At 43.1% G+C, this 26,041-nt stretch overlaps 1 protein-coding gene across 1 annotated transcript in view; it reads right to left on the reverse strand.

The window, feature by feature from the left end:
- The window catches only part of ASTN2 (astrotactin 2), a 647,867-nt gene that overhangs the window by 453,897 nt on the left and 167,929 nt on the right, over nucleotides 1-26,041 (reverse strand). The window contains exon 3 of the mRNA XM_075835545.1: nucleotides 25,305-25,659. Within this exon, the coding sequence (XP_075691660.1) occupies nucleotides 25,305-25,659 (355 nt within the window). The remainder of the gene's footprint in view (nucleotides 1-25,304; nucleotides 25,660-26,041) is intronic.

A 26,041-nucleotide genomic window follows, 5' to 3' on the forward strand; every position in this document is an offset into this window, starting at 1 on the left:
TTTTGATAATATGAGATATTCCTGCAACACCTGTTTAGAAATGAATCTCTATCACTATGTTTTCTTCTGAGAATGTTATCAAAGCTCTACAAAAAAAAAAAAAAAGAGAAATTACAAAAGAAGAGAGCCAATTATACTGAACATTTTTCTAGTCTAGCAAGGGTCTCATCTGTCTCCGCTTCACCAGAGTTGATGGCAATATACAGATGTAGCCATCTTTATCTAGACTCTTAATGACTTTTCAATAGCTTTTGTTGTGTGATATCGTACTGCAGCAAGTTATGGCTACATCTGTATCTTGATATAAGGAAAGAGCTGCATCTGCGTAATGAATGTCATTCTTCTCTTTCGCAGCTGCCAAGATCACAGATGTGTCCACATGGGATAGCAAACCACATATTTGTCTATTGGCAGCTCAGCTGGTCCCCGCTTTGGGTGCAGGGCCCTATGAATCCACTCAATCGTGATTCTCAAGGCTCTGCCCCAGGAAAGTAGTGAAAAGTTCAGAAGCAATCTTAGGCAGAATATCTGCTGCCCAGGTCTCCGGTAGAGCCTTAAAGGTAATGTGTCGCTAGAAATTTATTTTTTATTTTTTTAGTTAAACAGTTAGTGTATAAGTGATTAAACATTGTTCTAATTTTTTCACGAGTCAGGAAATATTATAAATTAGATTCTAATTTATAACATTTCCCAGTGCTGGTCACTAGATGGAGCAATTCCCAAAATTGCAGCATTGGCATGTGGTAAAGCAACCACATTGCTTTATGCTGCAAAATTTGAGAATACACACTCGCTCTAGTGAGCTCACAGAATCCCCCCAGGAGAAAGGAGGGGATTGAACGGTCAAACCTCCTACACTGTGTGTCGCCATTTTTTGAGCTAACAGACAGTGTAGTAGCTTTACATACAGTAGTAATCACACACTAAAACACGTACATACACAGACCTAACTTACCTGCTCCTGCCGCCGCCGCTCCCTCCGGTCCGTCCGCTCCCTCCGCTCCAAGTGCACAAGTCCGGAAGCCGCGACCGGAAGTAGTAATCTTACTGTCCGGCCGCGGCTTCCGGTCCACAAGAAAATGGCGCCGGACGTCGCTCGGCCGAAGACCTTCAATTTGGACTGTGTGGGAGCGGCGCATGCGCCGTTCCCACAAAGACGGCGTACAGCATAGTGGATGGAACGGGCCCCGTTCGCATTCACTATGGGGCTGTATGTGCCGTATTCCATGTCTGTATGTGTCGTTAATCGACACATACAGAGATGGAAAAAAAAAATGGCAGCCCCCATAGACAAGAAAAAGTTACAAAATAAAAAAAGTAAAACACAAACACACAAATAAATAAATTTTTTTTAAATAAAACACTAAAAGCAGATTGATATAAAAAAATTTTTTTTCGCGACACTCGTCATTTAATTCAGATATTGCCTTCTGCATATCCTCCTGATGTTTAATCAGGGTGAGGGCTTTGTTTATGTATTCTTTATGCTGGTGCAGCTGCAGAGCTATGGCTTCTGAGAATGTGCTACCTATGTGCTGTACTTCAGCCTTATTGTCCTCGGGTTTGGACATGACTGGCCGCAAGGCTTATATGAGAGTCTTTCTCTGAAAAATCTTTGAGATCGGGGGGAACAGAGGATTCACCTGGGTTGCCATCAGTGAGGCTCCCATGTCTGATTTATCGGCTGTATAAGCAGCCGAGTGCAAGTCTTTCTCCATCTTGTGCAGAGCGGCTGGAGATTGAGCGTTCTTCTTGTTCAGATATTTCTGCATGTTTGCCTGAGATTTGGGACCCCTGGGGTATCCTGAGGTTCTCCTGCTTTATGGGAATTCGATCTGACCATCTTGCGGCATGGAAACATGATGTAGGAGTGCTTTCTCTGCACCGGTGTGGTGAAGCGTCAGGCTCAAGCTGCCATCCCGCCGGTCCGCGGTCAGGCTCCGCCCCTTCTCACATCTGTTTTATTAAAAAATTGTATTCCCTATAAAGTAGCATTTCCGGAGCATCTTTTCTTAAAACTCTGCATTGTGAACTCTATTATTGCTCCTAGAAATTTATGAATACATTGACAAGAAGTTGGAGGTGTGTCGCTATACAGACTGACAATGTCCAATCAGTGATGACAACGACACACTTTTTAGGGACACACCCTTTTGACGAGGGGAATGGTAACACTCAATTGTCAATATATTCATAAATTTGTAGGGGGAATAACAGAGGAATAATACAATGCAGAGTTCTAAGAAACTATGTTCAAGAATTGTTATTTCATGGGGAATGCAAGTATTTACTAAAAAAAATACATGTCAGGAGAGGTGACAGGTCCTGTTTAATCAAAGCCCCATCATTGGTGAACAAATATCTGAAAGTGACACCAATAAGAAGTAGATTCCAGTCCCATTTTTCAGTGAATAGGTGACCTCACATGCATGGTCTTCAATATATGGATTTATTCACAACACATTTGGTGTATGCACCAAGAAATACTCCTGCGCATATGCATAGACCCCCAACAGATCAAAAGGGTGTATTCACACGGTGCGGGTTTGCTGCGTTTTTTGCCACGCTGATAAAAATTCCACCTAAAAAATGCATGCGTTTTTATTGCGATTCCCCACAGTTTCTGTAAACCTCTGGTATCCGCCAGGCAGGTATACATTAGTATAACTTTTTTTTAACCGTATGGGAAATCGTAGCCTGCTGAAATCTCCTATACAGTGGGTAACCGCAAAAAAAGTTCTTACCCTATGGAGTGCTGTGTCTTTCTGTTTTTAGATGTGTATTACCTCAGTACATCGTTCTACTTTTAAAATTAGTCCGATGAACGGAGGTAACCTGGGACCATGTGATGTAAACTAACCAATGGACAGCTTAGTTTACTTTCACATGCCCAGGAAACTAAGTATAATAATTGTTTTGCTTTTTTAGTTATTAGTGTTACTAATGTGTTTGTTTTTTTGTGTTTTTTTACAGGTTCGGTTGTTTGGACTACATCGAATTCGAGGACTACTTTGATGACAGTGTTTTTATTTTCAATAAAATGGTTAACGAGGGTTGTGTGGGGGCTTTTATTTCTATAAAATATTTCTTCTGTGTAGGTGTTATTTTTAACTTCATTACTACTGTCCTAGTAATGGCAGCTGTGTGAAAGACAGTGTCCATTACTGAGGCAGACTAACAACTAATTGCATGCAGGCTAGAAAGCCCTATTTCCCAACTACCATATAACTAAATAGATATAAATTAGATTCTTTATTAGTCTATATATAGCAAAAAGACAAACCACACATTTAGGATTAAAATTGTCAATGCATGACGCTAGCCAGAGATCGTTACTGAGATATGCAGAGGTGTGGAGCACCTATTGATCAGACCAATACAAGGATTACAAGGTACAGCAGTCAATTAATGGATAAATCCAGCAGTGTGCCTAGCAGCCAGCATGAAATTAAAATTAGATAAGCCCCCCGTGTTTCGCTACTGCTGCAGCGTCCTCAGGGGTTATCGGGGCTAAGGCATTACTGAGACAGGGCTTAGTGTTAGCCAGTGGAGAGGCTAACACTAACCCCCCCTCATTATTACCACGGTACCCACCACCACCAGGGGTGCTAGGAAGAGCCGGGTACAATCTAGTACCCGAACATCTGAAGTGATGGTTGGGTACTGGGGCGACCACAGACTGGTATTATTAGCATGGGAAAGCCCAAAAACAATGGCCCCTGCAACCCTGGTAATGCTAGCCTGCTGATGCTTCATTGTATCTAGCTGGCTATGAAAAATAGGGGGACCCCAAGTTATTTTTTCAATTATTTACTTTAAAAAAAATGACGTGGTTTTCCCCCAATTTTTCATAACCAGCCTGATACAACATAGCAGCAGCCTAGCATTACCAAGGTGGGAAGGCATATTGTTTTTGGGCTTTCCCAGCCTAATATTACCAGCCTGCGGCCGCCCCAGTAACCAACCATGACTTCAGATGGTCAGGTACTGGATCATACCTGGCTCTTCCCGGCATCCCTGGTGGCGGTGGGTACCGGGTAATAATGAGGGGGTTAGTGTTAGCCTCTGCACCAGCTAACACTAAGCCCCGCCTTAGTAATGGGCGCTGTCTTTCAGACAGCCACCATTACTAAGGCAGTAGTAATATAGTTAAAAAATATATTTTATTGAAATAAAACCCCCTACACAACCCTCCTAACCAATGTATTGAAAATAAAAAACGCCGTCATTGAAGTAGTCCTCGAATCTGACAAAATCCACCGACTGAACCTGTAAAAAAAAAACACAAAAAACCCCCCACAAAAAAGGCATTAACATTAATAAGTAAAAAAGCAAAACCATTATCATACTTGCCTTCCTGGGTCTGTAACAGTTAACTAAGCAGTGACAGCTCTTAGCTGGTCCCAGGTTACCTCACTTTTAAAAGTAGGCCAATGAACTTAGGTAACAGGCCACCACGTGATGTAAACTAACCAATGACAGCTTAAAGCTGTCACTGCTTAGTTTACTAAGCCTTGTAAGTTACACAGGATCACCCGAGTTGCGCCAGAATTTTGGCGCATCTAAGGTGCGTGTGCCACTATAGAGGGGACTCCTTAAGATACAATGGAATCCCCACAATAGGAGTTACTAGTGTCAGCGGTGCTCAGGAATAATGTTTCCGTTGTTGCAGGCCTGGTCTTTTCTTATCAGGCATGCTCTAGCGGAACAACGGCAGGCGGCCAAGAAAGCGTTGATTAATGAGGAAGGGAATTAATGGTTCCCTTGCTTCACCTGCACTTTCAATTGTATCTGCTTTCTAAGGACGCGGATACAATTGAAGACAGTACATTACATTAGGGTTATCACGATACCAGAATTTGGACTTCGATACCGATACTTTGTGTAGTATGGCGATTCTCGATACCAAAACGATACTTTGCCAACAATAATAAAAAAAGTTCTTCAGTTTTCTGATGTGAGGCATGCGGAGTGATGAATTTTGAACCTCCGTGTGCCTCACATTAACAGTAATTAACCCCATCGTGTTTCTCAGTCATAATGGACAACATTGGGTTAATGTGTGAGGTACATGATTGGGTTAATTACTATTAATGAGGCACATGGAGGTATAAAATTCATAACGCCTCGATGCCTCACATTAATAAGTGAAAGAAATCAGTTTTTATTTTATTTTTGTATACTGTACACATATGACGCTATACATGTGTTGTGCAGGTCATTACGGTCGCGACAATACCGAATGTGTGTATATTTTATGTATTGAGACTTTTATTTTATGGTTTATTGTAAAAAATGGGTGTGTATTTTAAAAAAAAAAAATAATTCTTATTTAACATTACTTTATTTTTACTTTTTTATTTTAAAATAAACTCTAAAGGGTTATTCCAGTTACAACAAGTTACTCCCTATCCGTAAGGTAAGGGGTAACTTGCTGATCGGTGGGTGTCCGAGAGCTGGGACGCACACCGTCTACGAGAACGGGGATCAGTACCCCTCGTTTGAACAGAGCGGCAGGTCGCACATGCGCACTGCCGCTCCATTCATTCTCTATGGGAGCGCCAGAGATAGACGAGTATAGTGTTTGGCACCTACGTATTAATTATACGTTAATTAATGTATTGCGATACTAAGCGAAGCTGCTCAGGGACAACTGAAACAACGCTGTGGCCAGAGGTCCCAGAAGCCGGACCCCCACCGATCATAAAGTATATCCTAGCCATCACTAAATCTAACCCTTTAAATTATGATAATTCCGATCATGATAATCTAAACATGCTCCCCGAACGTAAAAAAAAAAACATGAATAAAAATCACCACAGACTTTTCTTGCACATGGGACCCCTACTGACTATGTCTGATACCCCCAGTAAAGATTGACAATAAAGGTATGTTAAAGTTCCTATTTCTATGAATGCTTCGGGAAAATAGATTCATATTTTTCTATGTGATTATTAGCAGAAATACTTAACTATAGTATTTTACCTTAGTCCTAAAAATATCCCTAACAGGTTCTTGGTGAAGCTTTGTGAATGCCATGAGATGAAAGTTAAAAATAAAATCTCTTGACTGTTTCCTCCAGTAATACCGCCTACACAAGAGATCTTACAGTCCCGCACTGTCAGTCAAGCGGCCCGCAGTCACATTACACGGACTAAAATATCTGATGATCGAGCAGAGTCATTAAAATTGAGTGAATAAAGACGTCTTAATGATTATTGATATTTTTAAAGGTTCAACTAGAAACCATATAAGGCAAATATATTGCTTGTAGTGCTCTACTGGGAAAGCTGACGCTGTAGCTCGTCATTAATTATGTATAAATGCTAATTAATAATAAATTGTCGCAAATTTTTGGCCACGTAACTTGTATGGTTTTCAATGTATTTCATGTTGCTTGGCCAAAACTGCATCGCAAAACAGTGGCAATTCGTGGTAAAATTGGGTGCAGTTATGCCAGCTTACCGCTACATGTACGGGCACCCTTGGCACATCTGAAGCATGTTAATCAATAAAACAAGTGAATTGTCTTTACTTGGGATGTATTTACACAAGCAGGTTTTATGGCTTTTGCGGAGCAATGCTGCATTTTAGCCACAATTTTGCGTAATTAGGGTATGTTCACTACAGGCGGATACGATGCATTAAAGCACACAGCGTATCCGCCCTAGTCGCCACAGGGAATTACGGCCAATAAACTGCAATAAATTGTAATGCATTTTTTCAGCCAGAATGTCCGCTGGGGAAAATTGCAGGTAAATAAAAAAAAGTTGCATATTTTTCTGTAGCCATGGCGACACGTCCCTCACCCGTCCTGCAGCCTGGCCTCCTGGGATGACGTTTCAATCCATGTGACTGCTGCAGCCTGTGATTGGCTGCTGCAGTGATATGGGATGAAACGTAATTCCAGGAGGCTAGCCTGGACAAAGTAGCACAGAATTCTGGGTATAAGTTTTTTTTACAATTTTTCTGAGTTGCGATTTTTTTCACCGTAAAATTGCAACATCTGCTATTTGTTGCTAGTTTTACCTCCCCATGGATTTCAATGGGAAAAACCCAAAACAAAAAAGCAGAGATTACGCAAATACACTTGACATGCTGCGGAATAAAAATGCACCGCAGGTCAATTTCTGAGCTTTTTTTTCCCACTTCTCATTTACGCAGCTTGTGCATGAGATTTGTTCAAATATCATCAATTCTGCTGCTATTGTATTATACTGCAGATTTTCTGCAATTGCAGAAAATCTGCAGCATTTACACTATGTGTGAACCAGGCTTTACAGAGCTTTTTCCTGCAATTTTTTACAAAACCTGCTGTGTGAATATACCGCTGGACTGCACAATATGTAGTGCCTTCTAAAGTTACACCTTAAGTTCTAAAATGATAGGTTCAAAAACGGCCAAAGTTTCCTGCGTGTTCTCTGCAAAGTTTACGCAGTAAAAACCGCTGGAAATCCGCAGGTGCACATATACTTTGCTATAATCAATGCTTAATACTAAATCCGCAGGTAAAACCGCTGTGGAAAAGCCGCAGCGTTTCCGCAGAAAAATGCTCATAAAAAATGCACTACTTAGTGCAGATTTCTTTTTTTTTAGATTCTGCAGCAGATTTTCTGTTTTAGAAAATCCGCAGCATATCCTGTGTGTGGGAACATACCCTTAGGCCGGGTTCCCACGTAGTGTAAACGCGGCAGAATTTCCGCAATGGAATTCTAAGCGGAAATTCCGCAGCATTTATAAAATTTCATGCCCACGCTGCAGAAAATCAAGCACAACTTAAACGTTAATTAATTGACCTGCGGTGCGGAATTTAAATTCGCACCATGTCAAATTTATGCTGTGTTTTTGTTGATTTTCGGTTGTGGGTTTTCCCCATTGAATTCGATAGGGATGCAAAACCCGCAACAGAAAGCCAAGTGTTGCGACTTTTGTGATGGAATTACAGCGATTCCACTGCAAAAATCACAACTCAGGAAAAAAAAAAAAAATCATACATCCCCAAAATGCCCTCCTTCTTCCTGCAGTCTGGCCTTCGGCGATGACGTTTCATGCCATGTGACCGCTGCAGCCATTGAGCACCGTGGGCAAAAAAACGTTGCAAATAAAAGCTTTTTCAGAGGCGTAACCACTGCAAGAAAGGACATAAAAGCCGACAGGGAAAAAATAACGCCTCCACCTACCATTGAAATCAATGAAAGGCGGTTTCGGACGTTATTTGTCGCTGACTCCGACATGGTTTCTGCGTCAAAATCAGCACCAAAAAACTCAGTGTGAACTGGGCCTTAAGGGTATGTTCACACGGAGGAATTTTTCAGGCGCAATCCGGCGCAAAATTCTGCCTCCCATTAATTTCAGTGGGAGTCAGCTGCTCGATCTTCGGGCGGATTCCACCTAAACCTCCCATTGATGACAATGGGAGGGAGGAATCTTCCTGAAGGGGCTGCTTTAAATCTGCAAATAAGGGATATGCGCATGAAGCATATATGGCATATTTCCATAAAATTGAAATACCATTTTAAATAATACACACCACGTGTTATCTGGCAGAATTGCAAAGAAAAAGTCATACTAGAAGCTAAAAATAGCAAGAAAATTTTAAAATGGGATAGTAGACAGGTATAAATTAGTATTATTGATGGATTAGTCTAAGATTGGGAAGCTTGGATCAATGAGAAATTGTATATCAAATAAAAGGACTGTTGAGCAGTGCTTGATGCCTTCTGTCAAACATGATGGAGGACATGTAATTATACGGGTCCACACGTAGCGTGGATTTGCCGCGTACATTTTCCTGTGGCATAACCGCAGCTTAATACATTATCAGCAAAGTAAAATGAGACTCCAAGTAATCTCATCTACACGTTGCAGAATGTTTCCACACATAAATTTACCTGTGGTGCAAATTTAAAATTCCGAAGCATGCCAATTTATTTTGCATTTCCATCTCAGAATTGTATCTGACAAGTTTATAAAAATCTGCAGCAGATAATCCACACCCGTTTCTGCATCAAAATGTAAAATACGCACCTAAAAACGCAGAAAAAAATTCAGTAATATGTGTGGATCTGACCTGCGGAATTACCTGCGTTTGCCTGTGGCTTTAATGCAGATTTTACGCATCAATTTTCGCAATTTGTGCATTTAGCCTTAAAGTGACCCTTGAAGGGTCAATTATCATAAAATGACAATAGCTGTATTTAGTCCCGACAGCTATTTCTCTAATGGTGTGTTCACACACAGAGTCAAAAAGGTCTCAATATACGGAGCTGTTTTCAAGAGAAAACAACTCCTGATTTTCAGAATTTTTTTGTGCTACTCGCGATTTTCGCAGCGTTGTACACGGCGTTTTTTACACCCGTTTTTGGATCTTTTTTCAATAGAGTCTATGGAAAACGGCTCCAAAAACGTCCCAAGAAGTGTCCTGCACTTCTTTTTCATAGCCGTTTTTTTACGCGTAAAAAAACGCCTCGTCAAACCAATGGGCAGATGTTTGGAGGCATTCTGCTTCCGATTTTTCCGCCGTTTTTCGGGCGTTTACAGCCCGAAACACGGCCGAAAATAGGTCGTGTGAACATACCCTTAAAGTCGTGATAGTGAGAGATGTCACCATAACTTCTGACTAGTGTTTCCGCCCATGGGCCATAGGGGAAAACTGTTTTCCAAAACCACCATCAGAGATGGTGCTAATGTTTTATATCATTTTCAAAAAGGGAGATATGCAGTACTACTGGATAACAGTGTTTTTTGGCCATGATACTTTTGCCCAGTCTCACTTTTGCCCAGTCTCTTTCTTAGGCTACATGCACACGTTGTGTAATTTGATGCAGAAAATTTGCTTCAAAAACACAGATAAACGCAGGTAATCCTGCAGGTAAAATCCAAACGTAATACTGTGGTTTATTTGTGAGTTTTTAGGTGTGGTTTTTTTAAATATTGATATGAAAATAGGTGCATATTTCATGCTGTATATTTTGGTGCGTTTTTTTTAAGCTTGGTGGTTTAAGTGGCTTGTGAACTAAGTGGAGTTCTAAAACCGGAGTTGAAAAGAGGAGTTGAAGCCCCAGTAAGTACTCTTCTTTTTCTTTGACAATTGTTCGCTGTTTTGGTGTAACTTGGATAATGGATAGCAAGATTGGAGGTTTTCTTCAGTGCACAGTTTGTCATATGTATACACGACTGGAGCCGGAGTTCCAGGGTGAATATCTCTGTGGCAGATGTGAGCATGTTGTTCACCTGGAAGCTCGTATTAGAGATCTGGAGGAGCAGAATGCAACACTGAGGAGGATAGACAATTTTGAGCGGAGCTTGCTGCTCACAGAGCATGCAGTTAGTGGGTTAGAACTGGAGGGTGAAGACATGGGTGAGCAGGATCAGGTAAGTAGCTGGGTTAATGTAGTTAGGGGCAGTAGAAAGGGGTCAAAGACAAGGAAGGCCGATCCGGTTTCTGGCATTCCAAGCAAAATTGCCAGGTTGGGTGATGATGCGAGGGTGTCAGTCTCCGAAAAGGCAGCCCTAGTGGATACTGATCTCCCTAACAGCCGGGAGAACAGCCCAGCTAGTAGTCGGCGGGATGGTAATGCAGGCAAGCCAAGACAATTGATAGTTGTAGGGGATTCTATAATCAGGAAGACGGATAGAATAATTTGTCGCCAAGACCGCCTCAACCGAATGGTTTGCTGTCTCCCTGGTGCCAGGGTTCGGCATGTGGTGGAACGGGTGGACAAATTGCTGGGAGGGGCTGGTGATGATCCAGCTGTCGTGGTCCATGTCGGTACCAACGACAGAATAAATGGTAGGTGGAGGAGCCTTAAGAATAATTTTAAAGAACTAGGCTACAAGCTGAAGGGAAGGACCTCCAAGGTTGTATTCTCAGGAATACTGCCTGTGCCATGCGCATCACAGGAAAGACAGCGGGAGCTTAGGGAGTTAAATGCATGGCTGAAGTCTTGGTGTAGAGGAGAAGGATTTGGGTTCCTAGAGCACTGGGCTGACTTTTCATTGGGGTACAAACTGTATTCTGCAGATGATTTGCACCTAAATGGAAGGGGGTCCGCTGTGCTGGGGGAGAGAATTCTAGCTGGGGTGGCGGAGTATTTAAACTAGGGCTGAGGAGGGAGGTCAATGTAGAAAAAAAAGGGGTAGCCAGGTTAGAGAGGGGTCAGACTATATTGGTGGGGGGAGAAACAGAATGTGGGGAGAGGACTAGACAACAAGATAAGGAGATCCTTTCGTTACAAAACATCAGTGTAAATAAAAAGGACCGATTAATGTCAAATCACATTTCTGATAATAAAAGTGAAAAACTGACAGGCAAGTTAAAGTGTATGTTCACAAATGCCAGAAGTCTAGCAAGCAAAATGGGGGAGCTGGAGGCCTTGATACTGGAAGAAAATATAGATATAGTTGGTGTTGCTGAAACATGACTGGACTCTTCACATGACTGGGCTGTAAATCTACAGGGTTTTACACTTTTTCGTAAAGACAGGACAAATAGGAAAGGTGGTGGTGTATGTCTGTATGTGAGAAGTGATATGAAGGCGAGTCTGAAAGAGACAATAGTGGGTGAAGACTGTGAGGAGGTTGAAACCTTGTGGGTGGAACTAGAAAGGGAGGTAAACACTGAAAAAATTACTTTTGGTGTAATCTATAGACCCCCCAATATAACTGAGGAGATGGAAGGTCAGATATATAAACAGATGGAGCGGGCTGCACAGGCGGGTACTGTAGTGATAATGGGAGATTTTAATTTCCGGGATATTAATTGGTGTCATGGTTCGGCTTCAACTGCAAAGGGGAGACATTTCCTCAACCTGTTGCAGGAAAATTTTATGGGCCAGTTTGTGGAAGACCCGACTAGAGGTGAAGCTCTGTTGGATCTGGTCATTTCTAATAATGCAGATCTTGTTGGGAATGTCAATGTTCGTGAAAACCTCGGTAACAGTGATCATAATATAGTTACATTTTACCTATACTGTAAAAAACAAATGCAGGCTGGGAGGGCAAAAACATTTAATTTTAAGAAAGCCAATTTCCCCAGGATGAGGGCTGCAATTCAGGATATAGACTGGGAAGAACTAATGTCAAATAATGGAACAAATGATAAATGGGAGATTTTCAAATCTACTTTGAGTTATTATAGTGCAAAATTTATTCCTACAGGTAATAAGTATAAACGACTCAAATTAAACCCCACATGGCTTACACCTTCTGTGAAAGGGGCAATACATGACAAAAAAAGGGCATTTAAAAAATACAAATCTGAGGGTACAGCTGTAGCCTTTGTAAAATATAAAGAGCTTAATAAAATCTGTAAAAATGTAATAAAATTAGCAAAAATACAAAATGAAAGGCAGGTGGCCAAGGATAGTAAAACAAATCCTAAAAAATTCTCCAAGCATATAAATGCAAAAAAGCCAAGGTCTGAACATGTAGGACCCCTAGATAATGGTAATGGGGAGTTGATCACAGGGGATCAAGAGAAGGCAGAGTTACTAAATGGGTTCTTTAGCTCTGTATATACAACAGAAGAAAGAGCAGCTGATGTAGCCGGTGCCAGTGCTGTTAATATATCAGTTGATATACTGAATTGGATGAATGTAGAGATGGTCCAAGCTAAATTAAATAAAATAAATGTGCACAAGGCTCCGGGACCAGATGGGTTACACCCTAGAATTCTTAAAGAGCTTAGTTCAGTTATTTCTGTCCCCCTTTTCATAATATTCAGAGAATCTCTAGTGACAGGTATAGTGCCAAGGGACTGGCGCAGGGCAAATGTGGTGCCTATTTTCAAAAAGGGCTCTAGGTCTTCCCCGGGTAATTATAGACCAGTAAGCTTAACATCCATCGTGGGGAAAATGTTTGAGGGGCTATTGAGGGACTATATACAGGATTATGTGACAATAAATAGCATTATAAGTGACAGCCAGCACGGTTTTACTAAGGACAGAAGTTGTCAAACTAACCTAATCTGTTTTTATGAAGAGGTGAGCAGAAGTCTAGACAGAGGGGCCGCTGTGGATTTAGTGTTTTTGGACTTTGCAAAGGCATTTGACACTGTCCCCCATAGACGCCTAATGGGTAAATTAAGGACTATAGGTTTAGAAAATATAGTTTGTAATTGGATTGAGAATTGGCTCAAGGACCGTATCCAGAGGGTTGTGGTCAATGATTCCTTCTCTGAATGGTCCCCGGTTATAAGTGGTGTACCCCAGGGTTCAGTGCTGGGACCACTATTATTCAACTTATTTATTAATGATATAGAGGAAGGGATTAATAGCACTATTTCTATTTTTGCAGATGACACCAAGCTATGTAATATAGTTCAGACTATGGAAGATGTTCATGAATTACAGGCAGATTTAAACAAACTAAGTGTTTGGGCGTCCACTTGGCAAATGAAGTTTAATGTAGATAAATGTAAAGTTATGCATCTTGGTACCAACAACCTGCATGCATCATATGTCCTAGGGGGCGCTACACTGGCGGATTCACTTGTTGAGAAGGATCTGGGTGTACTTGTAAATCATAAACTCAATAACAGCATGCAGTGTCAATCAGCTGCTTCAAAGGCCAGCAGGATATTGTCGTGTATTAAAAGAGGCATGGACTCGCGGGACAGGGATGTAATAATGCCACTTTACAAAGCATTAGTGAGGCCTCATCTAGAATATGCAGTTCAGTTCTGGGCTCCAGTTCATAGAAAGGATGCCCTGGAGTTGGAAAAAATACAAAGAAGAGCAACGAAGCTAATAAGGGGCATGGAGAATTTAAGTTATGAGGAAAGATTGAAAGAATTAAACCTATTTAGCCTTGAAAAAAGACGACTAAGGGGGGACATGATTAACTTATATAAATATATTAATGGCACATACAAAAAATATGGTGAAATCCTGTTCCTTGTAAAACCCCCTCAAAAAACAAGGGGGCACTCCCTCCGTCTGGAGAAAAAAAGGTTCAAGCTGCAGAGGCGACAAGGCTTCTTTACAGTGAGAACTGTGAATTTATGGAATAGCCTACCGCAGGAGCTGGTCACAGCAGGGACAGTAGATGGCTTTAAAAAAGGGTTAGATAATTTCCTAGAACAAAAAAATATTAGCTCCTATGTGTAGAAATTTTTCCTTCCCTTTTCCCTTCCCTTGGTTGAACTTGATGGACATGTGTCTTTTTTCAGCCGTACTAACTATGTAACTATGTAACTATGTAACTAAGATACAATTCTGAGAAGAAAACACAAGATATATTGACATGCTGCAAATTTTGAAATCCGCACTGCAGGTCAAATTACCTGCGGAAAAACTCCACTACATGTAGATGAAATTACTTGAAATCTCATTTACTTTGCTGGTACTATATTACACTACGGATTTGCCGTAGGAAAATCCGCACGTAATATGCATCATGTGCATGTGGCCCTACTGTGCCGTTATAAACACTGGCTTTTGCTAAAGCATTGATAGCCTGATGCGCTGGATGTTCTTCAAGGATGTTTTGTCATTCTTGAGATGAAATGTGACTGTACATTTGAAGTAATTTTGCTGGGCTGATCAGTCGTCCTGTAACATCGGTGGAGGGTGCCACTCCCGCTGGCAGTCCCTGCCGCCGGGTCTCATACCTGCCTCGCCGGCGCCTGCTACCGCTGCCGTGCATGGCCACCAGCATGTTATGTCTATCTCTCCCTTTGCTCGCAGCTGCATTTTTCCTAGGTCACGCGGGCTCTGTCCACCTCTTAAAGCGCCAGTACACACACATTGCAAAGTCACCCTAACCAATCCCTGTTGCTCCTGGACTATATAAGGCACCTCCTCAGATATACCTCACAACTTTTGAATTCGGAAAAGAGGGACATTTTTAAGCCACGCCCCTAACCACGCCCAATATCCTGCATAAACACATCAAATCACGGCCAGATCCTTCTGCAAATAACAAGCACACAGTCTCACTGCGGATCTCTAGACTGTCTGGATATCACAGATATTATGGATCCGGTTATATCGTCTTTGTGTTACATTTCCTATCTTGGGTATAACATTTGCTCATCACGGCGGCAGCAGCTGCAGGACAAACCAAAAGACTGAGAACAATGAAAGTCAAGAGGGAGACCCTGTGGTTGATGACTTTTCAATTGACAGGTAGCAGAGTTACATGATGGGGATTTTTTTTTCCAGTTGTGTAACTCTGCTACCGGTCAATGGAAAAATCATCCACCAGAGCCCCCCTGTAGATTGCTCCACACACAGCCCCCCTGTACATAGAGCCAGACACAGCCCCCCTGTAGATAGCTCCACACACAGCCCCCCTGTAGATAGCTCCACACACAGCCCCCCTGTAGATAGCACCAGACACAGCCCCCTGTAGATAGCGCCAGACACAGCCCCCCTGTAGATAGCTACACACACAGCCTCCTGTAGATAGTGTCAGATACAGCCCCCTGTAGATAGTGCCACAAACAGCCCCCTGTAGATAGCGCCACACACATCCCCCCTGTACATAGCTGCACACACAGCTCCCTGTACATAGCGTCAGATACAGCCCCCTGTAGATAGTGCCACACACAGCCCCCCTGTAGATAGCACCAGACACAGGCCCCCTGTAGATAGCACCAGACACAGTCCCCCTGTACATAGCGCCAGATACAGCCCCCTGTACATAGCGTCAGATACAGGCCCCTGTAGATAGTGCCACACAAAGCCCCCTAAAGATAGCTCCACACACAGCCCCCTATACATAGCGCCACACACAGCAACCCTGTAGATAGCGTAACACACAGCACCCCTGTAGATAGCTCCACACACAGTCCCCCTGTAGGTGCCACATTGCCGCCAGAGCGGAGAGCGGTAGAGGAAGGCTTTATTCAAATGACAGGGTCCGAGTGTCGGCCGATACAAACGGCCGTTTTGGGCCGTTTTTCCCAGCCGTTTTGCATCCGTTCCGATTCTGTTCCAGGCCGCGTTGCCGTTTTTAACGGCCGATTTTGTTGCCACACACAGCCCTCTGTAGATAATGCAACAGCCCCCCTGGTAGGTAATGCCGCACAGCCCCCCTGGTAGGTAATGCCACACAGTCCCCTGTAGATAATGCCACACAGCCCCCTGTAGGTAATGCCACACAGCCCCCTGTAGATAATACCACACAGCCCCCCTGGTTGGTAATGCCACCCAGCCCCCTGTAGGTAATGCCACCCAGCCCCCTGTAGGTAATGCCACCCAGCCCCGTGCAGGTAATGCCACCCAGCCCTCTGTAGGTAATGCCACACAGCCCCTTGTAGGTTGCACCCATACCCCCTCCAGGAGAAGTCACTGACTTCAATGTCCATATATGGACAGTGTAGTCACTGACTTCTCCTGGAGAGGAATCCCCGGCCACAGGGATGGGGATTCCGCTTCAGAAGTGAGTGACGTCACTGTGTCCATATATGGACAGTGTAGTCACTCACTTCTCCTGTAGCGGAATCCCCGGCCACAGGGTCGGGGATTCCGCTTCAGAAGTGAGTGACGTTGCTGTGTCCATATATGGACAACAGTGTAGTCACTCACTTCTCCTGCAGCGAAATCCCCAATCCCCGGCCGGCGATTGGGGATTCCGACTCCTACAGGGAGCAAAAAATGACCCTCCTCCTCCTCCTCACATGAACTCTGCACTGTGAGGAGGAGGAGTAGAGAGAGCGTGAGCGACGGAAGACACGGCCATCACTCGGGACACATCCGGTGATGGGCGTGTTTTACCCGGCCCCATAGACCTCTATGGAAGCCGGGCGGCCGGGAAAAACGGCCGAAAATAGGGCATGTCCCATTTTTTGACGGCCAGTTTTCCCGGGCTGTCAAAAAATCGGTCGTGTGAATAGCCCCATCACTCACCGTCAGAAGAAGGCAGGAGTCTTGGAGCGGCGTTCTCACTGGTGTCAATGCCGGCCCGGGAGTGAACCAGTTCAGTCACCTGACCGGTGAGGTCAGGTGACAGGTCAGGTGACAGGTCAGGTGACTGGACTGGTCCACTCACGAGCCGGCATCGATCCCAGTGAGAACACCGCCGCAAGACTCCTGCCTTCTTCTGATCGCTGCTGCAGTCAGCAGCGATCAGCTGTTCTGATGCAGCACCCAGCGGGACATTTACAGACCGCCCGGGACGGCGGGACAGTGGTGAGAAACCGGGACTGTCCTGCCGGATCCGGGAAGGTTGGGAGGTATGCCTCAGATCACTTGGTTCCTGAGTAACTTTGGTGCAACCTAGTTGTGTCCTGCAAAGGTTCCTGTTTGCAACCTGATTCCAGTCTGCACCTGCTATCCGTTATCAACCTGTATACAGCTATCCGCTACCAGTGTCAGGGATCATTACCATGTATATTGTTTGCAAAAATATTATCCTCACACATATGTATATACATTTCAGTTCTTTGTGTAATATACTGATATATATAACAAGTTCTTTGTTCATGTCGGACACACCTATGGAAGACACCGCCCCCTGGAATGCAAGAAGAGTGTACAGAAGAACTTGCAGCTGAGAAGCCGGTGGGGGCTTGGGCACTCCCACATCCCTAGAGAGGGGGCATGTGTCTTTTCCTGTGTTTCTTTGTTCTGAATAAAGTTAGTTTGCTTCCTGTCCTATCTGAGGAAAGCTGTGTACCAACATCTCTGGCTGGTTTACTTCTTTCCAGGCATGCCTTCAGCTTTCAATTTACAGTGGTGGTTATTCGGTGTGAAATAACAGGGGGAAGGAAGCCACCCTGAAATACGGACCTGACATTTTTGGCGCCCGAACAGGGACCTCACTCGAGGAAATATCAAAATCCGGACAACCGACAATCACAGGGTGAAACAGAGGACCCGAGATTGCCCACTCTGATAGGAATTTGATCACCTCCCCAATAACATGGTAAGTCAGTTGATTTTATAAATCTTCGACTTATCTGTGTTTGTGGACAGTCTTGTGGCGATCTGTAGAACCCTTTTGTTGATTTCCTGGATTATCTCAGGCGACAGAGGCGATATTTTCCGCTGTGAGGTCGCAAACCTGTGAGACCTTAGTCGCGCCCGACTAACCATCCTCTGGGTAATTAGGGACTAGATAGAAAATATAACAGACCGGAGAGCTGTAGACTGCGAAATTTTAATATTTCCAGCGAGGCCGGAGAGTCTAGAAAATATAACAGACCGGAGAGCTGTAGACTGCGAAATTTTAATATTTCCAGCGAGGCCGGAGAGTCTAGAAAATATAACAGACCGGAGAGCTGTAGACTGTGAAATTTTAATATAGCGAGGCCGCAGAGTCTAGATAAAGATTGTTATATTCCAGCGAGATGTACAGGGATATATTGTAGACTGTGAAATTGTAATATTTCGGCGGACCGGAGAGCTGTAGACAGAGAAATTTTTAATATTTCCGGCGAGGCCTGGGAGTCGTTGACCGAAAATTGTTATATAAATTACGTGTATAATATAGACTGTTAGGCATATGATTTAGTGAAGCGAAGAGAAGGGAAGCAGTATGTGAGTAAAATGAAGAAATTGATGGAAGTGTGTGGAATCCATAGAGGAGGGCGGCTGCAAGCCAGAGATTGGGCAAAAGGTATTCTGGAGAACAAAGGGAGGTTGGAAGCTAGTAAGTTGATGGAAAGTGCTTTAGAGGGATTTGCAGAAGAGGAAGTTAGGAATAAGAAAGGTATTGTATGTTATATGTATTAGGAAACACAGGACCAGCCGACGCTTGGTAATGGCGCCCGTACCTCATGTTGAGTGTGTCCTCATTGTGGGCGGGAAACCCCCCCTCACAGCTGCGCAATATGTTTCGAGGCTGCCCCCCACCCACCCACGATGTGGCCACGCCCGGCCCAACCAAATCAGTATGAAATAATCGCCTTGTTAATTTTGTTATTGGTAACACATTCTGCAGTGTTTTTTTTCTATTTTAGATTCCATTCCAGGGTGCAGGACGCTGTGCACTGATGAAACAACATGTCATCATTATATAGGGATGGTGGCCGACAGGTTGGACTGTTACAGATTATGTGTTTGATGTTTTGAACGTAGATAATTCCTATACAATGGTGTGATGAATGATTGCAGATACGTATGTTGTTTTGCCGGCATTGAAATGGTTAAGATTGTGAGACTAGAAGCTGTGAGGAGTGAGTGTGTGACCCCCCCTCCCCCCTGTAGTATGCCGTGTTTGGGAGGAGGAGGAGGGGCTGACTGGGTGCAGTCTGCAGACAAAGGATTTTAATATGCACTGCTTTTAGATATATATATCAGTAATGTCTACAAACCTAAATAAATTTCTTATCTTTGCGCATGCGCTGTTGTTTATAAAAGTTACGATATGTATGTGTTATGATGTGATCAGATTTAATGTGTTTTGATGTTAATTCAGATGTATTAAACTATAGATACTGTGAGACACGGGGTTTTGAAAATGTATGTGCCCCCCACCGTTCCCTATTTTTATATACAGTTTATTGGTTTGCAGTAATTAATGTTATCAGATATAATAATTTCTGTTTTATTGAATAACTAACTACAATTGTTTTGTTTTTGATTTCACACATGAGTTATGTCATTGTAAAGATAAAATGTATTTTTGTCAGGAGAAAGTTATTTTTGTTCCAGGCTGTTGTGTATTACAGGGGGTTAAACTAGTGCCCCCCAGATAGAGTGCTCGACTTTGTTATGTTGAGATGTAGTTTTGAACTCTGCTACATTACTTTCACGGAGTCCACAACGGGGGGAATGGTGAAGGGACTGATCAGGTACAATTTTGGTTTGTTTTGAATTAATGAATTTGGTTTCAGGAGATCTACAAAATGTGTATGAGAGTAACCTAAATGTTGAGGTTTTTCTGTGTAGATGGTTCCAGATCTTTCCAGAACGGTGAATATGGCACTGGGTATGCTGTGTTGTAGTCTCCACCCAATATGAGGTATTATGTAAAAGACCATCCCCCTCCAGCAAATTTACACAGGAGGCGAGGTGACGTCACTCACACATGAGTCTTTACAGATTTAGATGGGGGAGAAAGCAAAACAAAAAAAAAATTGTCTGAACATTGTTTCTTTTATGCCAGATTTCAGTAATATATATTTTTATTTGTTTTTGTATTAATCAAGTATTTACAGACCCTGATAAATGTGAAATTCTCAAAGTGTTCTGGATTATCAGATGAGTGTGGAGAAGTGTATAACATTTGGTTTTATTTTAGAGAATGAAGACGCCACCCCTTTGAGATGTTCTATCTATATGTGACATGGGTTTTTAATGTAAATTTGTAATGTAGAAATACTTGATCATATACAGTATGTACAAGACAGGATACGAGGCACCAGGTAAATTACCCAGAGACCACTCTCACCTTCTTGTTCATCTCAAGGAGCGGAGCTGGAGGTGCTCGCTGAGGCTGTAACCTGGCAGAAGGTAAGACGGCCGACATATACATTGACTCTAGGTACGCTTTTGGCATCGCCCACAATTATGGGCCCATTGGTAGTAGGAATTTTATTGGATCATCGGGTAAGCCAATTGATTGAGCAAGAGAAGACAGAATTGACAACAAGACTATGTGCAGCCAGGTGTCAGTAAATTGGCTTGTCCCTGGACACAATAACGCCACCGCTAGGTTTGTAGCAGCCTGCATGATGTGCGCACGGCATGACATAGGTAAAACAGCAAAGGGGGAAGGAAGCCACCCTGAAATACGGACCTGACACCAGCCTATATCCAGATTACCCGTCCCAGCGACTGCAGAACATACAACTACCCGAGGTAGAAGTGTATGACAAGGTGCTCAGGTGTGTAGACCTGTCCACAGGGGGGGCCTGAAGCCCAGCCGGTATCTTCCCCACTGCAGACATTGTGTGTAGTGACAGGGGAACAGTGTTATCCCAAGTATTGAACTGATGTTTGTACAATGATAAGATGTCAGCAGTTCTCCAGTGTTATCCCAAAGTTAGTTTGTTTAATAACTGTATTTAAGAAGTGTTGTGGGAATATTAAATACTGAGGTTAAGTTTTATGTAAAGTTCTAGACCAGCCTCAGCATTGGACTATTGGATGTGTCAGATAAAAGGTACAGAAGCGGAATATTCCCATTCGAAAACATTTTTATTTGTTTATTCTTATTGTTGTTGTGAAAGGCAAATTTTAGAGCAGAGAATTCTGTGCAGTGTATATGTGTCTGTATAGATATATATAAAGAAGAAGAATCAGTTTGTAGGTATCAGTTTTAGTTACTGACCAGTGTGAACGTTTAAAATAAATCTGTCATTGTTAATGTTTTTCTTCAAGTTAATTATCTGATTAAGATCAATTACTGATTAGGCTATGAAAAGCTTGTTCTTCACAGGAAGAGTCCAACTGGGAGCGGAATGCGTAAGAACCAGATTCTATCAGAATGTGGACGGATAAAGGAAGGTGAACCGGTAGCGCCCAATGCATTCTTGATAGCTCTTGTATTGATGGTGTATGACCTCACATATGCCCCAAGACTGCAAGGATCGACGTGGTAAGATCTAATTGGTATGTCCCAGGCTTTACAGCTGATGCTGCTAAATTCTGTTAGAGCTGTTTGATTTGCCTACAGAACAGTCCTGGCAGACCGGTGCCAACCTTATCATACCCGCCTCCCACAAAGAGAACCGACCTTGAGAGGCCTTCCCATGCAATACAAATTAGAGTAAGACAAATTGGTTTGCGACATTTGTCAGATAAACATGTGGAATCTGTGTATATTTTTGTGAGCTGGAGATGTTCCAGGTAATCAGCTCAGATCAAGATACAAATCCTGCTGGAAAGTGTAACACCAAGTGCAAATGAAATGTACCCAATAATTACACATCTTCTAGGTGCCCTGTCCATTGGAACAGAAACGTTTTTTCCTTATATAAAGGTGTTTGTTTGATGTCGTTTAAGGGCCTGACATTATTGTATGTACTTAGAACAACGTTTATAATGTATGCGGATGATGTTATCACCAGATTAGTAATTTATTTTAACAATTGACCAGAGCTGGGGGTCCCCAGCAAGTGCCAGTAAATATGAACTAAAAGACTTTTAACACGATGAACTCCATCACTGAGATGCGACAGGCACAGCCTGAGCCAGTACAACGCGTTTATCATGAACTGACGGCAGTGTCACAATTCTAAGCAGCCGCCCAGACAAGTAACTTACCGGAGGAAGAGGACAGATGCGGAGGGTTGATGGTAGTCACAATACAACTCCACTACTCCGTCTACGTGTGGATCACACCCCAGGCTCACAGCATGAGGTGTTATGTACAGCACGGTGACGTAAACTGAAGGAGACGGTGTCTGACAGATGAGAAGGACCAAACCAAGTCCTGATGAAATCAGCAAAGATCAAAGTAAAGACCAAAAACCTGAGTGAATCCATCAGCAGTATCAAGTGTTTTGATAAGTAAGTGGCTAGGAGGGGGTAATAATAACTCCCCTACTGGACACCAACGTAGTCTGACTCCACAATTGTGTGGGTTACCCTGAGGGTGACAGTCAGTGAAGAGCAGAAGACAGGAGAAGAAGGGGACGATGATGTACAGTACTGGCAATGAACTGATGGGACCCGAAACCTGAGGGTGATAGCATTATGTTATTAGTTGAGGCCCTATTGTTTATAAGGTCTGAGGTTTATAATTATAATGTGTGTAAATATGCCACGGTGCTGCAAATTACAATCTGAGGAGTTTTTATGTGAAGGTGTGAGGTGAAGGTCACTGTGCTGCCCATGACCTGTTATATCTGCAGGGGTAAAAGTCCTATTAGGACAGTAAGTGACAGTGCGACAATTATTACCATTAATAAAAATGTAGACTGGATTAATTATATATATTACAACCAGCAGCGGCTTGTAGATTATATCAAGACAACCATCATGTATACTGAGGAGAATAGGGAAAGTTAGGACCACTCCGAAACCTTGGAAGTCCAGGTACAAAGGGGGGTTACTTATAAGGAGTAGCTCGTCTCAAGCTGGTGAAGAAATCCAAAACCCCTACCCGCCTGGTTCGAGTGGTCAGTGGTAGGTTGCTAGGCAAGACTCAGGGATGGAGTAATAATATTTTTATGGGGGACTGTCAGGGATCATTACCATGTATATTGTTTGCAAAAATATTATCCTCACACATATGTATATACATTTCAGTTCTTTGTGTAATATACTGATATGTATTGTTCATGTCGGACACACCTATGGAAGACACCGCCTCCTGGAATGCAAGAAGAGTGTACAGAAGAACTTGCAGATGAGAAGCCGGTGGGGGCTTGGGCACTCCCACATCCCTAGGGAGGGGGTATGCATCTTTTCCTGTGTTTCCTTGTTCTGAATAAAGTTAGTTCGCTTCCTGTCCTATCTGAGGAAAGCTGTGTACCAACATCTCTGGCTGGTTTACTTCTTTCCAGGCATGCCTTCAGCTTTCAATTTACAGAGGTGGTTATTCGGTGTGAAATAACAGGGGGAAGGAAGCCACCCTGAAATACGGACCTGACACCAGCCTATATCCAGCTATCCGCTTCCAGCCTATATCCAGCTATCTGTTATGAGCCTGTAACCAGCTATCTGATATCAGCCTGTATGTAGCTATTTGAGTCTGGCCTGTGTCCAGCTATCTGCTACCAGCCTGTATCCAGCTGTCTGTTATCAGTCTGTATCCATTTATCCACTGCCGGTCTGTGTCCTGCTATCCACTACCAGTCTGTATCCAGCTAAGTGAGACTAGCCAGAGGCTTACTACTGGTTACAAACTCTGTACTGCACTGTTGCTTCCTGGTCTGCTGGGCTAGCTGCTACTTACACCGGGACCACCACCTCAAGACGTAGCAACCTTGTAGTCTCCCCACAGCAAAGTCCAGATCCACGTATGGGGGTTAAAGGGCGAGGTCCGGGGTGGCTACGTAGATAATGCCCTTAGAGGTGGCCCCAAGTCAAACCGTGGAGTAGCACAGTGGGTCCGCAACCCACTGGCCCTAAGATTCACCTATATTTCAATGGGCTTTGGTGGACCATTGTAACTAGAAATAATATCAAACTTACAATGTTATGTGCTACACACTCTGTACTACACCCATTATCCAATATATTCACGCATTTCCTGGAGGAATAACAGAGGAAAGGCCCAATGCAGAGTTTTAAGAAAAGGTGCCCCAGAGTTGTTTTTTCATTTGGAATACAAGTATTTACTAAAACAGTCAAGTCAGGAGATCGGACAATGAGTTTAATGTACTTCACCTAAAGAATGATAAATCCGCTCTCAAAACATTAATAAATATTAAATGCTGAACTGCATAGGGTTAAATTGTTTACAGAACTGTTAGAGAAGCTTAAAGAGGCTCTGTCACCAGATTTTGCAACCCCTATCTGCTATTGCAGCAGATAGGCGCTGCAATGTAGATTACAGTAACGTTTTTATTTTTAAAAAACGAGCATTTTTGGCCAAGTTATGGCCATTTTTGTATTTATGCAAATTAGGCTTGCAAAAGTACAACTGGGCGTGTTGAAAAGTAAAAGTACAACTGGGCGTGTATTATGTGCGTACATCGGGGCGTGTTTACTACTTTTACTAGCTGGGCGTTCTGATGAGAAGTATCATCCACTTCTCTTCAGAACGCCCAGCTTCTGGCAGTGCAGATCTGTGACGTCACTCACAGGTCCTGCATCGTGTCGGCCACATCGGCACCAGAGGCTACAGTTGATTCTGCAGCAGCATCAGCGTTTGCAGGTAAGTAGCTACATCGATTTACCTGCAAACGCCGATGCTGCTGCAGAATCATCTGTAGCCTCTGGTGCCGATGTGTCCTCGCTCGTCTGACACGATGCAGGACCTGGGGAAGTGACGTCACAGCGTGATCTCTCGAGAACACGGCTGTGTCTGCACTGCCAGAAGCTGGGCGTTCTGAAGAGAAGTGGATGATACTTCTATACACAACGCCCAGCTAGTAAAAGTAGTAAACACGCCCCGATGTACGCACATAATACACGCCCAGTTGTACTTTTACTTTTCAACAAGCCCAGTTGTACTTTTGCAAGCCTCATTTGCATAAATACAAAAATGGTCATAACTTGGCCAAAAATGCTCGTTTTTTAAAAATAAAAACGTTACTGTAATCTACATTGCAGCGCCTATCTGCTGCAATAGCAGATAGGGGTTGCAAAATCTGGTGACAGAGCCTCTTTAACTGCTTGGCAGTGCTAAACATCCCATGAATGTTCACAGCTGTTTTTATTTGATCTTTTTTATAATTGCAAAAAATATTTTTAATGTCAAATCAACATTTGTTTTTCACAATAATTTTTTTTGCCACTGACCTCTTTTTTGCATTTTTCTCTTCTCTTTTCTGTCAAGTGTCATTTGCTTTGTGTGGTCCATTTGATTCCCTCGCTCTATACATCTTTGAGATTCTTCCTCCTCACAATCATAATCATCTAAAATCGGGGTCTCTCGTATGGACATTCTCAAGACTGAGCTGTGAGGTTGCAATTTAGATGACCGAAAGTCCCGAGAGGGAGGTCCTAGCAGAACAGATGGGATGTAGTGAATTTCATGAGTGGCTTCAGTGCTGGCACTCTTTTGTGGAATTCTTCTCCGCTTGTGCCAACGTCGTTGAGCAACCAATGCAACTGAGAAAATTAGCAGAAGTAAAAGCAGTGCGATAAGTCCTCCCTGCAAAGAAAACAGAAAAAACTGGCTTTAAACACATGCGCATATATAATATTAGTAAAATTCAAAGGAATAAGATACATAAAAGGGTACATAGAATTTTACATTTAGGGTATGTTTACACGGCTTATTTTCAGATGACAACAGTAAAACCCCCTGCCCCCATCTTCCCTCATGCCGCAAAAACTCTCCCATCAAAGCATAGACTACACAAGACCTCCATTAGTGTGCTGTGGTATCTGGCACTAAGATGGTAGTAGCAGTCCTGTAATTTGGTGGAACCTCCATGGCTCGGACTCGATCGGATAGAGATCTGGGGAATTTGGAGGATACCTTGAACTCTTTGTCTTGTTCCTAAAACAGTTCCAGAACAATTTTTGCAGTG

Source organism: Rhinoderma darwinii, chromosome 8 (assembly GCF_050947455.1).
Source record: "Rhinoderma darwinii isolate aRhiDar2 chromosome 8, aRhiDar2.hap1, whole genome shotgun sequence".
Classification (NCBI taxonomy): Eukaryota; Metazoa; Chordata; class Amphibia; order Anura; family Rhinodermatidae; genus Rhinoderma; species Rhinoderma darwinii.